The following is a 16222-nucleotide window of genomic DNA, read 5'->3' as shown; positions in this document are numbered from 1 at the left end:
AAAGTTCGCAATTACGTTTTTTTTTTTTTTAAGCCCAAAGTTTTTTTTTTATATATATATATATATAAACTTGCACATGTGAAGTATAAACTCTTAATTGTGCGGAAAAAAAGAAAAGTCAAAATTTAGATAAAAATTTGCATTTACGTTTTTTAATTTTCTAAGTCATAATTACAAGTTATAAACTCGCAGTTGTGAGAAAAAAAAGTCACAATTATGAGATAAAACTTCACAATTACGTTTGATTGAATCCCATGGCGTAGAGCAGCTTCCGCACGGACGGGTTAGACGGATGTGTGTGTGTGTTTCTGTATGTGAGTTTCTGTGTGTGAGTTTCTGTGTGTGAGTTTCTGTGTGTGTGTTTCAGTGTGTGTGTTTCTGTGTGTGTGTGTGTTTCTTTGTCTGTGTTTCTGTGTGTTTGTTTGTGTGTTTCAGTGTGTGTGTGTGATTCTGTGTGTGTGTGTGTGTGTGTGTGTGTGTTTCTGTGTGTGTGTGTGTGTTTCTTTGTCTGTGTTTCTGTGTGTTTGTTTGTGTGTTTCAGTGTGTGTGTGTGTGTGTGATTCTGTGTGTGTGTGTGTGTGTGTTTCTGTGTGTGTGTGTGTGTTTCAGTGTGTGTGTGTTTCTGTGTGTGTGTGTGTGTGTGTGTGTTTCTGTGTGTGTGTTTCTGTGTGTGTGTGTGTGTGTGTTTCTGTGTGTGTGTTTCTGTGTGTGAGTTTCTGTGTGTGTGTTTCAGTGTGTGTGTTTCTGTGTGTGTGTGTGTGTGTTTCTTTGTCTGTGTTTCTGTGTGTTTGTTTGTGTGTTTCAGTGTGTGTGTGTGTGTGATTCTGTGTGTGTGTGTGTGTGTGTGTGTGTGTGTGTGTGTGTGTGTGTGTGTTTCTGTGTGTGTGTGTGTGTGTGTTTCTTTGTCTGTGTTTCTGTGTGTTTGTTTGTGTGTTTCAGTGTGTGTGTGTGTGTGATTCTGTGTGTGTGTGTGTGTGTGTGTGTGTGTGTTTCTGTGTGTGTGTGTGTGTGTGTTTCAGTGTGTGTGTGTTTCTGTGTGTGTGTGTGTTTGTTTCTGTGTGTGTGTTTCTGTGTCTGTGTTTCTGTGTGTGTGTGTGTGTGTTTCTGCGTGTGTGTGTTTCTGTGTGTGAGTTTCTGTGTGTGTTTCTGCATGTGTGTTTCTGTGTGTGTGTTTCTGTGAGTGTGTGTGTTTCTGTGTGTGTGTGTGTGTGTGTGTGTGTGTGTTTCTGTGTGTGTGTGTGTGTGTGTGTGTGTGTGTGTGTGTGTGTGTGTGTGTGTGTGTGTGTGTGTGTGTGTGTGTGTGTGTGTGTGTGTGTGTGTTTCTGCGTGTTTCTGCGTGTGTGTGTTTGTGAGTATGTGTGTTTCTGTGTGTGTGTGTGTGTGTGTGTGTGTGTTTCTTTGTGTTAGAGATCTGTACAACACTGAGACAAACGTTTACAGGTCACATCGCTGCTAATCTATAAAATACAAAGGTTTTCATTCAAAAGGGTTTAAACGTGAGTCTTTTTAAAAGTTTGTATAAAAATGTCCACAAAATGTACAAAAGAGCGAGTATCAAAAGTGTGTTTCTCCTCCAGTGGTGCGGCGTGAAGGCTCTGCTGGTGGAGAAGGCATCGGTCAGCGGACGGTCAGCAGGTCAAGGCTTGAGTCGGGATCAGCACTCGCTCGGCTCCAGGAGGAAATTCCCTGATATTTTCACTCGTGACAAAGTCGGTTCGATGCGGAGAGAGGACGGAAGAAATTAAAAAAAGTGCTTCGCTTCAAGTATGTAAACAAAAATGTAAAAACGAGGGATTCTCTTCAGCATTTGGCGCGGAGAATCCCAGCGGCTGAGGTGGGAAATACAGGAAACATCACGGAGGGACAGAAACAGGAAGATTGTTCTTCGCCTCTTCTTTCCCTCGACGCTCATCAGCATCTGCAGAGAAACACACACAGTCACATATGAGCCATATACATGATACATGTGACCAATGAGAGGGCTGATGATGTCAGGTGACCAATGAGAGGGCTGATGATGTCAGGTGACCAATGAGAGAGCTGATGATGTCAGATGCTTAAAATCTAGTCAAAAAACGCAACTATACACTCACCTAAAGGATTATTAGGAACACCTGTTCAATTTCTCATGAATGCAATTATCTAATCAACCAATCACATGGCAGTGTCTTCAGTGCATTTAGGGGTGTGGTCCTGGTCAATCTCCTGAACTCCACACTGAATGTCGGAATGGGAAAGAAAGGAGATTTAAGCAGTTTTGAGCGTGGCATGATTGTTGGAGCCAGACGGGCCGGTCTGAGTATTTCACAATCTGCTCAGTTACTGGGATTTTCACTCACAACCATTTCTAGGGTTTACTAAGAATGGTGTGAAAAGGGAAAAGCATCCAGTATGCGGCAGTCCTGTGGGAGAAAATGCCTTGTTGATGCTAGAGGTCAGAGGTCATGGGCCGACTGATTCAAGCTGATAGAAGAGCAACTTTGACTGAAATAACCACTCGTTACAACCGAGGTCTGCAGCAAAGCATTTGTGAAGCCACAACACACACAACCTTGAGGCGGATGGGCTACAACAGCAGAAGACCCCACCGGGTACCACTCATCTCCACTACAAAGAGGAAAAAGAGGCGACAATTTGCACCAAAATTGGACAGTTGAAGACTGGAAAAATGTTGCCTAGTCTGATGAGTCTGGATTTCTGTTGAGACATTCAGATGGTAGAATCAGAATTTGGCGTAAACAGAATGAGAACATGGATCCATCATGCCTTGTTCCCACTGTGCAGGCTGGTGGTGGTGGTGTAATGGTGTGGGGGATGTTTTCTTGGCACACTTTTGGCCTCTTAGTGCCAATTGGGCATGGTTTAAATGCCACGGCCTACCTGAACATTGTTTCTGCCCATGTCCATCCCTTTATGAGCACCATGTCCCCATCCTCTGATGGCTACTTCCAGCAGGATAATGCACCGTCACAAAGCTCCAATCATTTCAAACTGGTTTCTTGAACATGACAATGAGTTCACTGGACTAAAATGGCCCCACAGTCTCCAGATCTCAACCCAATAGAGCATCTTTGGGATGTGGTGGAACGGGAGCTTCGTGCCCTGGATGTGCATCCCACAAATCTCCATCAACTGCAAGATGCTCTCCTATCAATATGGGCCAACATTTCTAAAGAATGCTTTCAGCACCTTGTTGAGTCAATGCCACGTAGAATTAAGGCAGTTCTGAAGGCGAAAGGGGCTCAAACACAGTATTAGTGTGTGTTCCTAATAATCCTTTAGGTGAGTGTATTATCCTCTAGCTTTTCATGTAAAGTTGAATGTGAATATCCCGCATGTATACAGTGACTCATGTCGAGCGATGTGTGTAAATCATCTACGACTCACTCAGATTCGGACGAGTCGTTGTCGAGTGTTTTCACCAATCCGCTCGCCGACGCCCCGTTCAGATGTTCCCGCCTGGCCCCGCCCCCTCGGCCCTCGCCGGAGGAGGGGCCCCGTGAGGAGGTGGAGTCTCCGGACAGCTGGTTGTGTATGCGGTTGATGGCGTTCCTCTCAGCGATGGGCGACAGCTGCTTCTTCTTCAGGATTCCTGCGTGTCACGTCACATGTTACAATGCGCACTCATCATGTGACGTGAACTAGAGCGTGTGTGGCGTGTTCTGACCTCTGTGCGGCTGCGCGCCGGCGAGCGGGACACTGGGCAGCAGCAGCAGCAGGTTCTCCGTCCCAGCATCCTCTGGTTTGGTCAGAGTCTCCACCTTCAGACGCTCGTCTGCCGCTCCGGGCCCGCCCTCACACACATCTGACAGACAGACAGACGTCAGACACACACTCACAGAACGATGATTCACGCGAGTCACATGACGTACCGTGCGGTTTGGTGGTGCCGTTGGTGGCCAGATTCTCCCAGCATTCCTCCTGCAGGAACTCGCCCTCGTCTTCCTCGCTGTCCGACGAGTGTGTGGACGCGTACGAGCCGCTCTGATCGTCCTCCAGCTCCGAGAGATCGCTGTCAGAGTCGGAGTCGTGATCTACACACACACACACACACGGAGGGTGGGGGGGTTAAAGTGAGCTGAGTGTGAGAAGTACACGTGTGTGTGTGTGTGTTTACCGTCCATCTGCTGTTTGTCGGGGAACAGTGTGTTGTGTTCACTCAGACTCAGGTGGCTGCTGTTCACATCGTCTCCACTGAAACAACACAAGAGTTTTCATCTTTTGTTTACGGCTTTCCTGGTCAAATATCTACAAATATGGTTTGTATATAGTTAACTATAGTTCCCTTTCAAGTGAACTCGTGCTGCAGAAACGCCTCTGAGTGATTGCGTCATGAAGCACTCGTAAAATCAGTCCAATGGCGTGACGGGACGTCATTGACCAGGAAATTATAAAGCACCCCTGAACCAAACAGTGTCAGCTTCTGTCTCTTTACAAGCGCTCTATGTGAAATCGTTTGTCCAATTTATTGTGTGTGTCTCTCAAAGAAAAGAGAGACACACACAGGCTTCTTCTGCTTGCACTGAAGCGCAGGTGCACCAGCATTCCAGCTCCGAGGAACTGGATGTTGTGAGCCTGGATTATTTAGATGAGGCTTCGCCACCTCATTTACACGCTCAAGAGGAGCTTTAGGAGGTTGTAACTCGTGCGGTTGCCAGATTACAGATAGATTGGCCAGCTGAGAAGCAGGAAGCCCGTCAGTCAAGTAAATTAGACGAACGCTTCTTGCCATCCAGATCGCAACCTCCAAAGCGGGGCTTGCCGTTTTTTCTCATGGATTAAGCCGGCATCATTTAGACCATTCAACCCCACTACAACTGCTTATTCGAACATCATGGGGTTGAAGCAGCATGGTTATGCGGCGATGCCTCAGGAGAGAGATAGCTCTTCCACCCGAGTCTGCATCGTCGCTAAAAAGCCCCGAAGTTGCCCACTAAGCCGGTCAGAACAACATCGGCTTTAGTGGGTAGGGCATACTCTGCAGCAGGTCAGGCAGCCACATGTTTACACACTATGGCGGTGTTTCAAGCTTATCAAGCCGACCTGTTGAAAGACATCGATGACGAATGTGAAGAAGTAGGGAGAGAAACGATAGCGGAGATTAGGAGAGCTGCTGACTTGTCTCTTCGGGGCCACTAAGGAGACGGCCAAATCAATCGGCCGTTATATGGCAGCCCTGGTGGCCACGGAGAGGCATTTATGGCTTAACTTATCTGACATTAAGGACAGTTTTTGTTAGACGCTCCTATCTCCCCTACTTCGGCGTTCAAAGAGCCAATAGGTTCCAAGAAGCCAAAAAACAGGCAGCTGCATTTCAGAAATTTCTCCCTAGAAAATCTCGGGAGCAGCCCCAGCCGAGTGTGTCCTCCTCGCACAGAGCGCAACAGAAGGAGAGTGTTGCTCCCCGCGCTCCCCCACAGAGAGACTGGGGGCCAGGACAGCGCTCTCAGCCGAAGTCTTCCCGAGGTAGAGCAGATCTGAGGACTGTGATTATCTCTAGGAAGGCTTCGGCGAAGAAGTCCTGATGCCAAAGGTGTAGGGGAAGCGGTGTGTCAAGGCACCCGTCTCCTCTCGGTGCCATCAGAGGGCCGTTCTGCCAAACCTGCCACCTCTGGTGCTTCAGGGCGCAGCGAGCACAAATCTCCACGTCCGCTCAGAAACGTAGCGGCGCGGGGATGCTCGCACCCTCCGAGGAGGGTCCAAAGTGGGTCAGTTCGGCTGTTTCCTGCCGGCGCCGTTTCAGGACACCGGGCTGCCCACACAACAAACACCAGAGGACAGCCTCGAGAGGCTGGTTCCCTTAGTAGATTTTCTGGCAGCGTGGAAACTTCTGCCAAATATCTCTGATTGGGTCCTGCAGACAATAGAAAAAGGGTACAGAATTCAGTTCGGGTCACACCCGCCCAACAACTTGCAGGCTCTGGTAATGGAGCAAGAAGTACAGATGCTTCTGCCAAAAGAGGCTATAGAACGGGTTCCTCCCCACAGCAGAGAGTCAGGGTTTTACAGCCGGTACTTCATAGTTCCAAAGACGGATGGAGGGCTGCGTCCTATTCTAGATCTGCGTCAGCCAAATCGGGCAGTCAAAATGCTCACTCTGAAACAGATCGTGTGTCAGATCAGCTCTGAGGACTGGTGTGTCACGATAGACCTAAAAGATGTGTACTTTCGTGTCTCCATCCTTCCTCAACACGGGGGCGAAGCATACCAATATCAGGTTCTTCCATTCGGCCTAGCGTTGTCACCCCGCACCTTCACAAAGTGTGTGGATGCAGCTCTGGCTCCTTTGAGACTCCAGGGCATCTGCGTTCTGAACTACATAGACGACTGGCTGATCTTAGCACAGTCGGAACATCGGGCGGCTCAGCATCGAGATGCTGTTCTCGCTCATTTGAAGGTGTTGGGGCTGAGGTTACATGTAAAGAAAAGTGTGCTATCTCCACAACAGAGTACCACTTTTCTGGGCATAGTTTGGGACACAAGCACCATGAGGGCGTGCCTGGCGCCCGCCCGGGGGAAATCGATCCTAGACGCCGTGAGCAGGATAAAGCTAGGCCAGTCACTCACTGTAAAGCAGTTCCAGAGACTGCTGGCAGCAGTGTCCAACGCGATACCTTTTGGCCTGCTGTACATGAGACCCTTAAGGCCTGTTCACATCGGGACGATTTTCGCGTGCGTTTATCGCCGATGTTTAACGCCTCGTGACTAAACAAAGGGCGCCAATGTGAGTGTGCACACTGACGTGCAAAACGGCAGGCGTAAAAGCAGCATTTTTTTTAAAAACGCCTCGGGTTCGTTTTTTTATTTTGACCCGGCGCGTTAAAAACTGGCCGACCAATGAGATCAGCGCTTTTGTTCACGTGCCTGGAGCTGCTAAAGTGACAGTAAAACACGACTTGGTGGCGCTCAAGCACAAAACGGTCTTGCCGAGCACACATTGATACGACGAAGAAGTAGTAAGTAGACAAAGAAGAAGATGAGCTGCTTGCCAGTTAGCAAAAGGTGTGTGAATGGTTTTGGCCATAGGTATAATATGTCTATGGTTTTGGCAAGCACGTAAATACTGTCTCTCTTCTTCTTCTTCTTCTGTGTGACAAGCGAGTGTCAGAGGCGTAAAGTGCCGCAGCACCACCTTGTGTACCGGGAGCGCATCTACTGAATGTGCACGTTCATTCGGCACATCGCCAGTGAAAATCGATTGGGTGTGAACACTCAAGACGCGCCGAAAAACGTAACGAAAAACGCTCAGAGAAGAGAAGTTTCTCACATTAAAAACTCTTGGCTATTTCTTCTCTAAAGAGAGTAGGGGATTTACAAGAATTATCTGTTGCTCCCTCCTGTCTTGAGTTTTCCGAAAGAAGGATATGTCCCTAAAGTTCCCACGAATGTAGCAGGCCTTATAATGCTGCAGGCCTTCTCTCCGCCTCCCTTTCAGAATTCAGACCAGGAGAAGTTGAATCTGCTCTGCCCAGTGAGGGCACTAGATGCTTACGTCCACAGAGATGCCCTGTGGCGCAAATCTGAGCAGCTGTTCGTCTGTTTTGGGTCCCCGAGTAAAGGGAAGCCTGCATCTAAGCAGATGATAAGTAAGTGGATAGTTGAGGCCATTTCACTCGCATTTTAGTCGGCCGGCCAACCTTCACCGCTAAAGGTCTGAGCCCACTCTACTAGGAGTATGGCTGCCTCCATGGCTCTTTTGTAAGGAGTCTCCCTTCAGGAGGTGTGTGATGCGGCAGGGTGGTCGTCTCCGCATACCTTTGTATGGTTTTATAACCTAGACGTGGCCGCTACTCCAGGTTCTCGGGTGCTTGTAGTTTAATGTGCGTTACGACTTCACATATACCGGCATTTGAGAGTTATGGCGGCGTGGGTATTGAGTTCCCGCAGCGCTTGACGCAGTTTGAGTTCCCTTGAAGGAATATATGTAACCATGGTTCCCTGAGAGGGAACGAGACACTGCGTCGCTTTGCCATACTCCCGGCACGCATGTGACCGACTTGTACGACTTTTTCAGAAGCTGACACTGTTTGGTTCAGGGATGCTTTATAGTTTCCTGGTCAATGACGTCACCCGCCTATGACGTCCCGTCACGCCATTGGACTGATTTTACGAGTGCTTCATGACGCAATCACTCTGAGGCGTTACCGCAGCGCTTTGACGCAGCGTCTCGTTCCCTCTCAGGGAACCATGATTACATACATAACCTGAGACGTTATTGTATTGCTACACTCCATGGCGGTTCTTCAAGTCTTCCAGGCCAAACTCCTCCGTTCCCTGGACGAGTCTGTTCCTGATAACGAGGCTCTGAAGGATCTGCGCGGCGCCACTGACTTGGCCCTGCGCGCCACCAAGGCCAATGCTCAGGCGATCGGCAGATGCATGGCCAGCCTGACGGTGTTGGAGCGCCATTTATGGCTTAACTTAACGGAGATGAAGGACGCGGACAAGACCGCTTTCCTGGACGCGCCCATTTCGGCTTCAGGATTGTTTGGTTCCGCCGTGGTTGGGTTCACAGAGCGCTTCACTGAGGCACAGAAAACTTCGCAGGCAATGCGACATTTCCTGCCCAAGCGTTCCAGCTCCTCCGCTAGCCGTCAAGCTAAGGCTGGACCAGCCCAGCCCGCCAAGGCGCCGCCTTCAGCTCGCCAGCCTCACGCGGCTTCCAAGCCCGGTCAGCGTTCCCGCTCTACGAGCCGCAGCAGACCGCCGGAGCGTCGAGGTCCACGACCCAGCAATGTGTCGAAACCTGAGCCTCCGAAGCCGTCCTAGCCAGAGGTATGAAGAGAAGGCGGACAGTGCCCGCTTCGGCCGGTGCACCGCCTCGCTCTCTTCCAAAACGTTCCCCAGCTCCCTTCAAGGCGGCTGGGAACGCCACATTCACAGCCAACGAGCCCGCAAGCAAGCGCGCTCGCCTGTACACAAACGCCGTTTTCACGCCGACCCATATGAGTCACAAAAAGAGCTTTTTCTCTGTAGGCAGTGTGCCAGCATTAAAGCATGTACCCCTACACTCAAGCACTCCCCCATGTTCCCCAGCCCCCTGCACTCAGGTGGCTGGAAACATTATTCTCACAGTCAACGAGCCCGCACTCAAGCGCGCTCGCCTGTACACAAGCACCAATCCTCTATGTCCCCCGGCCCCCTGCACTCAGGCGGCGGGAAACAATTCCCTCATAAGCGCCAGCTTAGCGCAAGGTTATCGGGCCACCGAGTCCCTGTTACTCAGCGACTCGCCCCACAGATTAATTCAGCCCCTGGCTTCGAAGGCCGAGGCCTGGCGGGCCATTCCCGGCATTTCGAAATGGGTGTTGAACATAATAGAACGAGGTTACTCGCTACAGTTTGCTCGCAGACCACCGCGCTTTCGCGCCGTGGAAGAGACAACGGTGAGAAGCGACAAAAGTCACGTGCTTCGAACCGAGATATCAAAACTGTTAATAAAGGGAGCGGTAGAAGCCGTACACCCCTCACAGAGCGAGTCAGGCTTTTACAGCCGTTACTTCCTTGTACCAAAAAAGGACGGTGGTCTAAGACCCATCCTAGATCTCAGACATCTGAACAAAGCCCTTATGAAGCGCCCGTTCAGAATGTTGAGAATGAAACAAATCCTCGCGCACATTCGCCCGGGAGATTGGTTTTTCACTGTGGATCTAGAGGATGCCTATTTTCACATACAAATAGCCCCCCATCACAGGCCATTCTTGAGATTCGCCTTCGAGGGGAAAGCATACCAATACAAGGTGCTACCTTTTGGTCTATCTCTAGCCCCTCGCACGTTTACAAAGTGCATGGAAGCGGCGCTAACCCCGCTGAGGCTTCGGGGAATGAGAATTCTCAACTATCTCGACGACTGGCTCATAATAGCTCAGTCAGAGATACAGTTATTAAACCACAGATCTTGGCTTCTCAACCATTTACAATGCTTGGGACTCAGAATCAATGTGGCAAAGAGTTTATTGTCTCCCACACAGAAAGTTTCGTTTCTGGGAACAGTATTGGACTCAATGAAGATAAGCGCGCGGCTGACGTCACAGCGCGCGCTCTCTGTTCGGAACCGAGCGGTTTCCCTCAGGTCCGGTGCACACATTCCTCTCAAACACTTTCAGAGGATGTTGGGTTTCATGGCCTCGGCGGCGCCAGTTCTCAGACTGGGTCTGTTGCGCATGCGCCCCCTACAGCACTGGCTGAATCGCCGCGTTCCAGCTCACGCATGGCTTTCGGGCCGATTGCAAATCAAGGTAGACCACAGCTGTGTGTTAGCTCTGGCTCCTTGGAAAAATCCCGTCTGGTACAAGACGGGCGTGAGTTTGGGCACTGTTACGAAGTGGAAAGTTATCTCGACAGATGCATCCAACCTAGGTTGGGGAGCCCTTCACGAGGGCAGGCCGATCTCCGGTCTCTGGTCAGACTCGGAGAAGAGCCTTCATATAAACTGTCTAGAGATGAAAGCGGTCACGATATCGCTAAGAGCTTTCCTTCCGTACATAAAATACCACCATGTCCTGATCCGAACGGACAGCAGGTCGGTGGTAGCCTATATAAATCGCCAAGGCGGTCTGAGATCTATCGATCTGCACTCAATGGCGGAAGAAGCCCTAATATGGGCAGAGCACAATCTGAGCTCGCTGAGAGCGACTCACGTGCCAGGCATTCTGAATTTGGGTCCGGACATGCTGTCCAGGGGCAAAGTGTCCCCGGCAGAGTGGTCTCTTCACCCAAATATAATTCAGATAATTTGGGGCAAGTTTGGAGAGGCAAAAGTGGATCTTTTCGCCTCAAAAGACAATGCTCAATGCCGAATATATTTCTCCAAGCACGAGGATGCGTTGGCCCACGAATGGCCCAACCTTCCTCTTTATGCGTTTCCCCCAATCTCAATGTTACCTCAGGTCATAGAGAGGATCAGGGAGAGCAAATGCACTGTGCTTTTAATAGCCCCGCTTTGGAGAAATCAACCTTGGTTCTCACTGCTGAGTCAGATGTCAGATACAGATCCGTGGCCGATCCCGCTGAGGAGGGGGAGTATCCTCATGCAGGCGGAACGGCAGATCTGGCATCCCCGTCCCGATCTATGGGCGCTTCATGTTTGGCCCATCAACGGGTACATGAGAACCTTTCTGAAAGCATAATGAACACTATTACTGAAGCTAGAGCCCCCACAACTAGGCGGCTCTATTCAGGCAAATGGTCAGTCTTTTCAGACTGGTGTAAAGCGCGAAGTCTGACCCCACATGATTGTGCAGTGTCAGAGGTGCTTACATTTTTACAAGAGCTTCTGGACGCGGGTCGTTCCCCCTCCACGCTCAAAGTTTATGTGGCTGCTATAGCAGCGTATCACATTAAAGTGAACGGACTGTCACTAGGAAAGAGCGATCTCATTGTTCGCTTCCTTAAAGGGGCTAGAAGGCTTCACCCACCTCGCCCCCCTTCAGTCCCTATATGGGACCTGTCCACGGTCCTGGATGCCATGAAGAGCTCTGCATTTGAGCCTCTGCATTCTGTGAGCTTAAAGCTCCTGTCACTAAAGACCGCTTTTCTGCTAGCGATTGCATCAGTTAAGCGAGTGGGTGATCTGCACGCGCTCTCTGTGAGCGCCTCGTGTCTGGAATTTGGGCCAAACGACTCCAAAGTCGTCCTCAAACCAAGACATGGATATGTACCTAAAGTGCTTTCAACTCCGTTCAGAGCACAGGTTATTTCACTTTCGGCACTTTCATCACAGTCAGATGAAATAGATGCTAATTTGCTCTGTCCTGTCAGAGCGCTGAGAATATACATAGAGCGTTCCGCTGCTTACAGGCAAACTGAACAGCTCTTTGTATGCTTTGGCGGACGCACCCGAGGGTGCGCGGTTACAAAGCAGACCCTGTCACGGTGGATAGTGGATGCTATCTCACTGGCCTATGAGTCTAAAGATCTCGGCTGCCCTTTAGGCATTAAAGCCCATTCTACTAGAGGCATGGCCTCTTCGTGGGCTTGGTCTACTGGCATTTCTCTGAATGATATCTGTGCGGCGGCAGGCTGGGCCTCCCCGTCCACTTTTATCAGATTCTATAATTTAGATGTTCCGGCTTTACAAGCTGGGCTTCTTGCTGTATGAACAGATTAACCCCTTAAGGCTCGATAAGTCCGGCCTGGGTTGAATATTGTATAAGTCATAAGCATATTCCTTATACGGCCCGAAGTGTCTGGCCACTCATTATTCCTGACCCGATTATGTCTGGTCTATACTTTATTGCACGAATATCGTGTTCATTCTCATGAGGGCCCGACTCAGGTCTGGCTCATTCTGAATTATTGATATCATACTACGGGCCCACCTAGGTTGGCCTGGGTTTGGTGTCGTCGGCTTTAGAGCCGTTAAGCAAGCACGGCGTTTTGCATTGGTCCCCCATAGCGTTTTAGCAAAACGCAATACGAGAGTACTCTCGTAAGGGAACGTTTCGGTTACTAACGTAACCTCGGTTCCCTAAGATGAGGGAACGAGTATTGCGTTTTGCTTGCCGTGCTTGCTCACTTGCTCAGGAGTCGCTTCAGTCGATTAACCTGACTAACCTTGCGAGAGTGGGTCTTATATACCCTAGGCTATGCAAATTATGTTGCCCCTTGTGGCGGGAGTTTGGAAGGACCTGATTGGTCCGTCCCGCCCCACGGTCTCGCTATAGGTTGCTGCAGTTGCAGCGGCACAGCCAATCAGCACGCAGCTGCTTCCTGCTGAGAGTTGTGCAGCTGCACTGCGTATAGAAGGTATTTTTGGATAAAAATTTGCTTCAATATCTTGAGGAAAGGAATTCCCCCATAGCGTTTTAGCAAAACGCAATACTCGTTCCCTCATCTTAGGGAACCGAGGTTACGTTAGTAACCGAAACGTTATCGTTATAGTTATCGTAATAGTTATCGTTATAGTTATCGTTATTGTTATTGTTATTGTTATAGTTATCGTTATTGTTATAGTTATCGTCATAGTTATCGTTATAGTTATCAGTATAGTTATCGTTATAGTTATAGTTATCGTCATAGTTATCGTTATAGTATCAGTATAGTTATCAGTATAGTTATTGTTATAGTTATCGTTATAGTTATCAGTATAGTTATTGTTATAGTTATCAGTATAGTTATCAGTATAGTTATTGTTAGGGGTGCACCGATCCGATATTAGGATCGGATATCGGCCGCGATACTGACAAAATAGCTGGATCGGGGATCGGAAAAATGAACAGATCCACAAGCCGATCCAGGTGTTTTTTTCCGTCGCAGCAGAACCTACGTCATTCGTCAGCTTCACGTGTGTCGCATGCTAGAAGGGAGCGAGCCAGAGAGTCGGCTGTGTGGAGGAGATATTTCACGCTTGCCACGCCAACTAGTTCGTCGCTGTTTCGAGGGTATTACTGCAAAGTCAGGGTCTTTCCTGCATTGACATTTTTTTGACGGCCAAAGCCTAATTTGATGAGTTATTGTGATTTACGAGTGATGTAGAACAGATGCTGCGCTTGTGACTGAGTGACAGAGAGACCGATCTGAGAGCTCCTCCCCCGCGCGCGCTCTCTGGGTCTTCAAAATAATCAGTGTTCGCTCTCATATTTCACATATTAATCCAAATCAAAAGCTCTGAAGACCGAAACCATGTTGCACGTGACACATTCGGACAATTTTGTCCTTGAATTATCACTGGGTGTGAATTGCGCTCAAAAAACATTGACTCTTCTCTGACCAGCTGACATAAAGCATACTTTCAATAAGCGGGAGACAAATTATATCCAGTTATGAAGTGTTTTCTGTGTGTTGACATCTTTCGCGATGTTCTAACAGACGGGATTCGCACACAACGCGTCTGCTAATGTCCGATTCGTGACCTAATGACTCCTTTGAACCGAATCATTTTAACGACTGGCCAGAACAACTGATCTGTCCAACACTGAACTCATGAACTCAGTTTATTAATTTACTCAGAACGCAACTGAAATGAGAACACAAGTGTGCTTACCCAATTTAGCAAGAGTGGGTAGTAAGAATTATTTTTAATTATCAACAGTATTTCATCTTATTTCTGTTGACAATGTGTAGTAAAATAAAAAGGCCTAGCCTACAATCATTTAATCTGGAGTGAGGTGAAACCAGAACAAAGTTGTTATTAGCTAGCTGAAAATTTTTATTAAATTGCATATGGCAGAAAATTAGACTATTTGTTAATTTGTAATGCTACTTTTTAATATTGATATGATTATATACCAAAACAATTATCTGTAGTGTAAAAAATGTTTGGTAACTGTCAGATTACTATTTTATGTTTGACCAATACACTGTTTTTTGTTTCCACTGCTACATTTTATTTATTTAAAGAAGTTAGATTACATTCTATTTTAGATTTGAATGCACAATTGTTTTTTAAATAAATAAGAATTCAACACCTTACATACATCTGTTATTTTGTCTTAGTTATGTTTAGTTAGTAAAGTCTGGTGCCTTTAGTCTCTTCAAGGAAGGTATAAGGTGGAAGATATACAGTTTATTATTAATTCAACAATATATCGGATCGGTATCGGGTATCGACAGATACACAAAGCCCAGGCATCGGTATCGGTATCGGGACTGAAAAAGTCGGATCGGTGCACCCCTAGTTATTGTTATAGTTATCGTTATAGTTATCAGTATAGTTATAGTTATAGTTATCGTCATAGTTATCGTTATAGTATCAGTATAGTTATCAGTATAGTTATTGTTATAGTTATCGTTATAGTTATCAGTATAGTTATTGTTATAGTTATCAGTATAGTTATCAGTATAGTTATTGTTATAGTTATCAGTATAGTTATCGTTATAGTTATCAGTATAGTTATAGTTATAGTTATCGTCATAGTTATCGTTATAGTATCAGTATAGTTATCAGTATAGTTATTGTTATAGTTATCAGTATAGTTATCAGTACAGTTATTGTTATAGTTATCGTTATAGTTATCAGTATAGTTATAGTTATCGTCATAGTTATCGTTATAGTATCAGTATAGTTATCAGTATAGTTATTGTTATAGTTATCAGTATAGTTATCAGTATAGTTATTGTTATAGTTATCGTTATAGTTATCAGTATAGTTATAGTTATAGTTATCGTCATAGTTATCGTTATAGTATCAGTATAGTTATCAGTATAGTTATTGTTATAGTTATCGTTATAGTTATCAGTATAGTTATTGTTATAGTTATCAGTATAGTTATCAGTATAGTTATTGTTATAGTTATCGTTATAGTTATCAGTATAGTTATAGTTATAGTTATCGTCATAGTTATCGTTATAGTATCAGTATAGTTATCAGTATAGTTATTGTTATAGTTATCAGTATAGTTATCAGTATAGTTATAGTTATCGTCATAGTTATCGTTATAGTATCAGTATAGTTATCAGTATAGTTATTGTTATAGTTATCAGTATAGTTATCAGTATAGTTATTGTTATAGTTATCGTTATAGTTATCGTTATAGTATCAGTATAGTTATAGTTATAGTTATCGTCATAGTTATCGTTATAGTATCAGTATAGTTATCAGTATAGTTATTGTTATAGTTATCAGTATAGTTATCAGTATAGTTATTGTTATAGTTATCAGTATAGTTATCAGTATAGTTATTGTTATAGTTATCGTTATAGTTATCGTTATTGTTATCAGTATAGTTATCGTTATAATTATCGCTATAGTTATCATTATCTGTATAATTATCGGTATAGTTATCATTATAGTTATTATAGTGTGTGTGTGTGTGTGTGTGTGTGTGTGTGTGTGTGTGTGTGTGTGTGTGTGTGTGAGTGTGTGTGTGTGTGTGTGTGTGTGTGTGTGAGTGTGTGTGAGTGTGTGTGTGTGTGTGTGTGTGTACCGGAGGCTGAAGGGCATGTAGTTCTGCTGAGTTTTGCTGCTCTGGGTTCCGTTCAGTGACACACTCGACTCAGAGAACGGCAGGTGATACAGACGCCCGTCCGCATAATTACTGTTACAGATGAACGCCTGAGAGGAAACACACATACAGTAATAATATGAACAAAACATGTTTTTGTATTGTTTATTTCAACAGATGATCTGAGTGTGATGTCATGCGTGTGAGTGAGTGTGTCTATGTGTGAGTGTGAGTGTGTGTATGTGTGAGTGAGTGAGTGAGTGTGTGTATGTGTGAGTGTGTGTGTGTGTGAGTGTGTGTGTGTGTGTATGTGTATGTTTATGTGTATGTGTATGTGT

At 46.5% G+C, this 16222-nt stretch overlaps 1 protein-coding gene across 1 annotated transcript in view; it reads right to left on the bottom strand.

Moving 5' to 3' along the window:
* Positions 1-3383: 3383 nt before the first annotated feature.
* The window catches only part of celsr2 (cadherin, EGF LAG seven-pass G-type receptor 2), a gene marked incomplete at both ends in the record, with an annotated part of 93147 nt that continues 80308 nt past the window's right edge, over positions 3384-16222 (bottom strand). The window contains 5 exons of the mRNA XM_079807576.1: positions 3384-3592; positions 3668-3805; positions 3873-4034; positions 4118-4194; positions 15867-15994. Coding sequence (XP_079663702.1) covers positions 3384-3592; positions 3668-3805; positions 3873-4034; positions 4118-4194; positions 15867-15994 — 714 coding nt within the window. The remainder of the gene's footprint in view (positions 3593-3667; positions 3806-3872; positions 4035-4117; positions 4195-15866; positions 15995-16222) is intronic.

This window comes from Gobio gobio (assembly GCF_949357685.1).
Source record: "Gobio gobio genome assembly, chromosome: 24".
Lineage (NCBI taxonomy): Eukaryota > Metazoa > Chordata > Actinopteri > Cypriniformes > Gobionidae > Gobio > Gobio gobio.
Note: the sequence above shows the minus strand (reverse complement) of the source record. Positions and strands in the feature narration are given on the sequence as shown.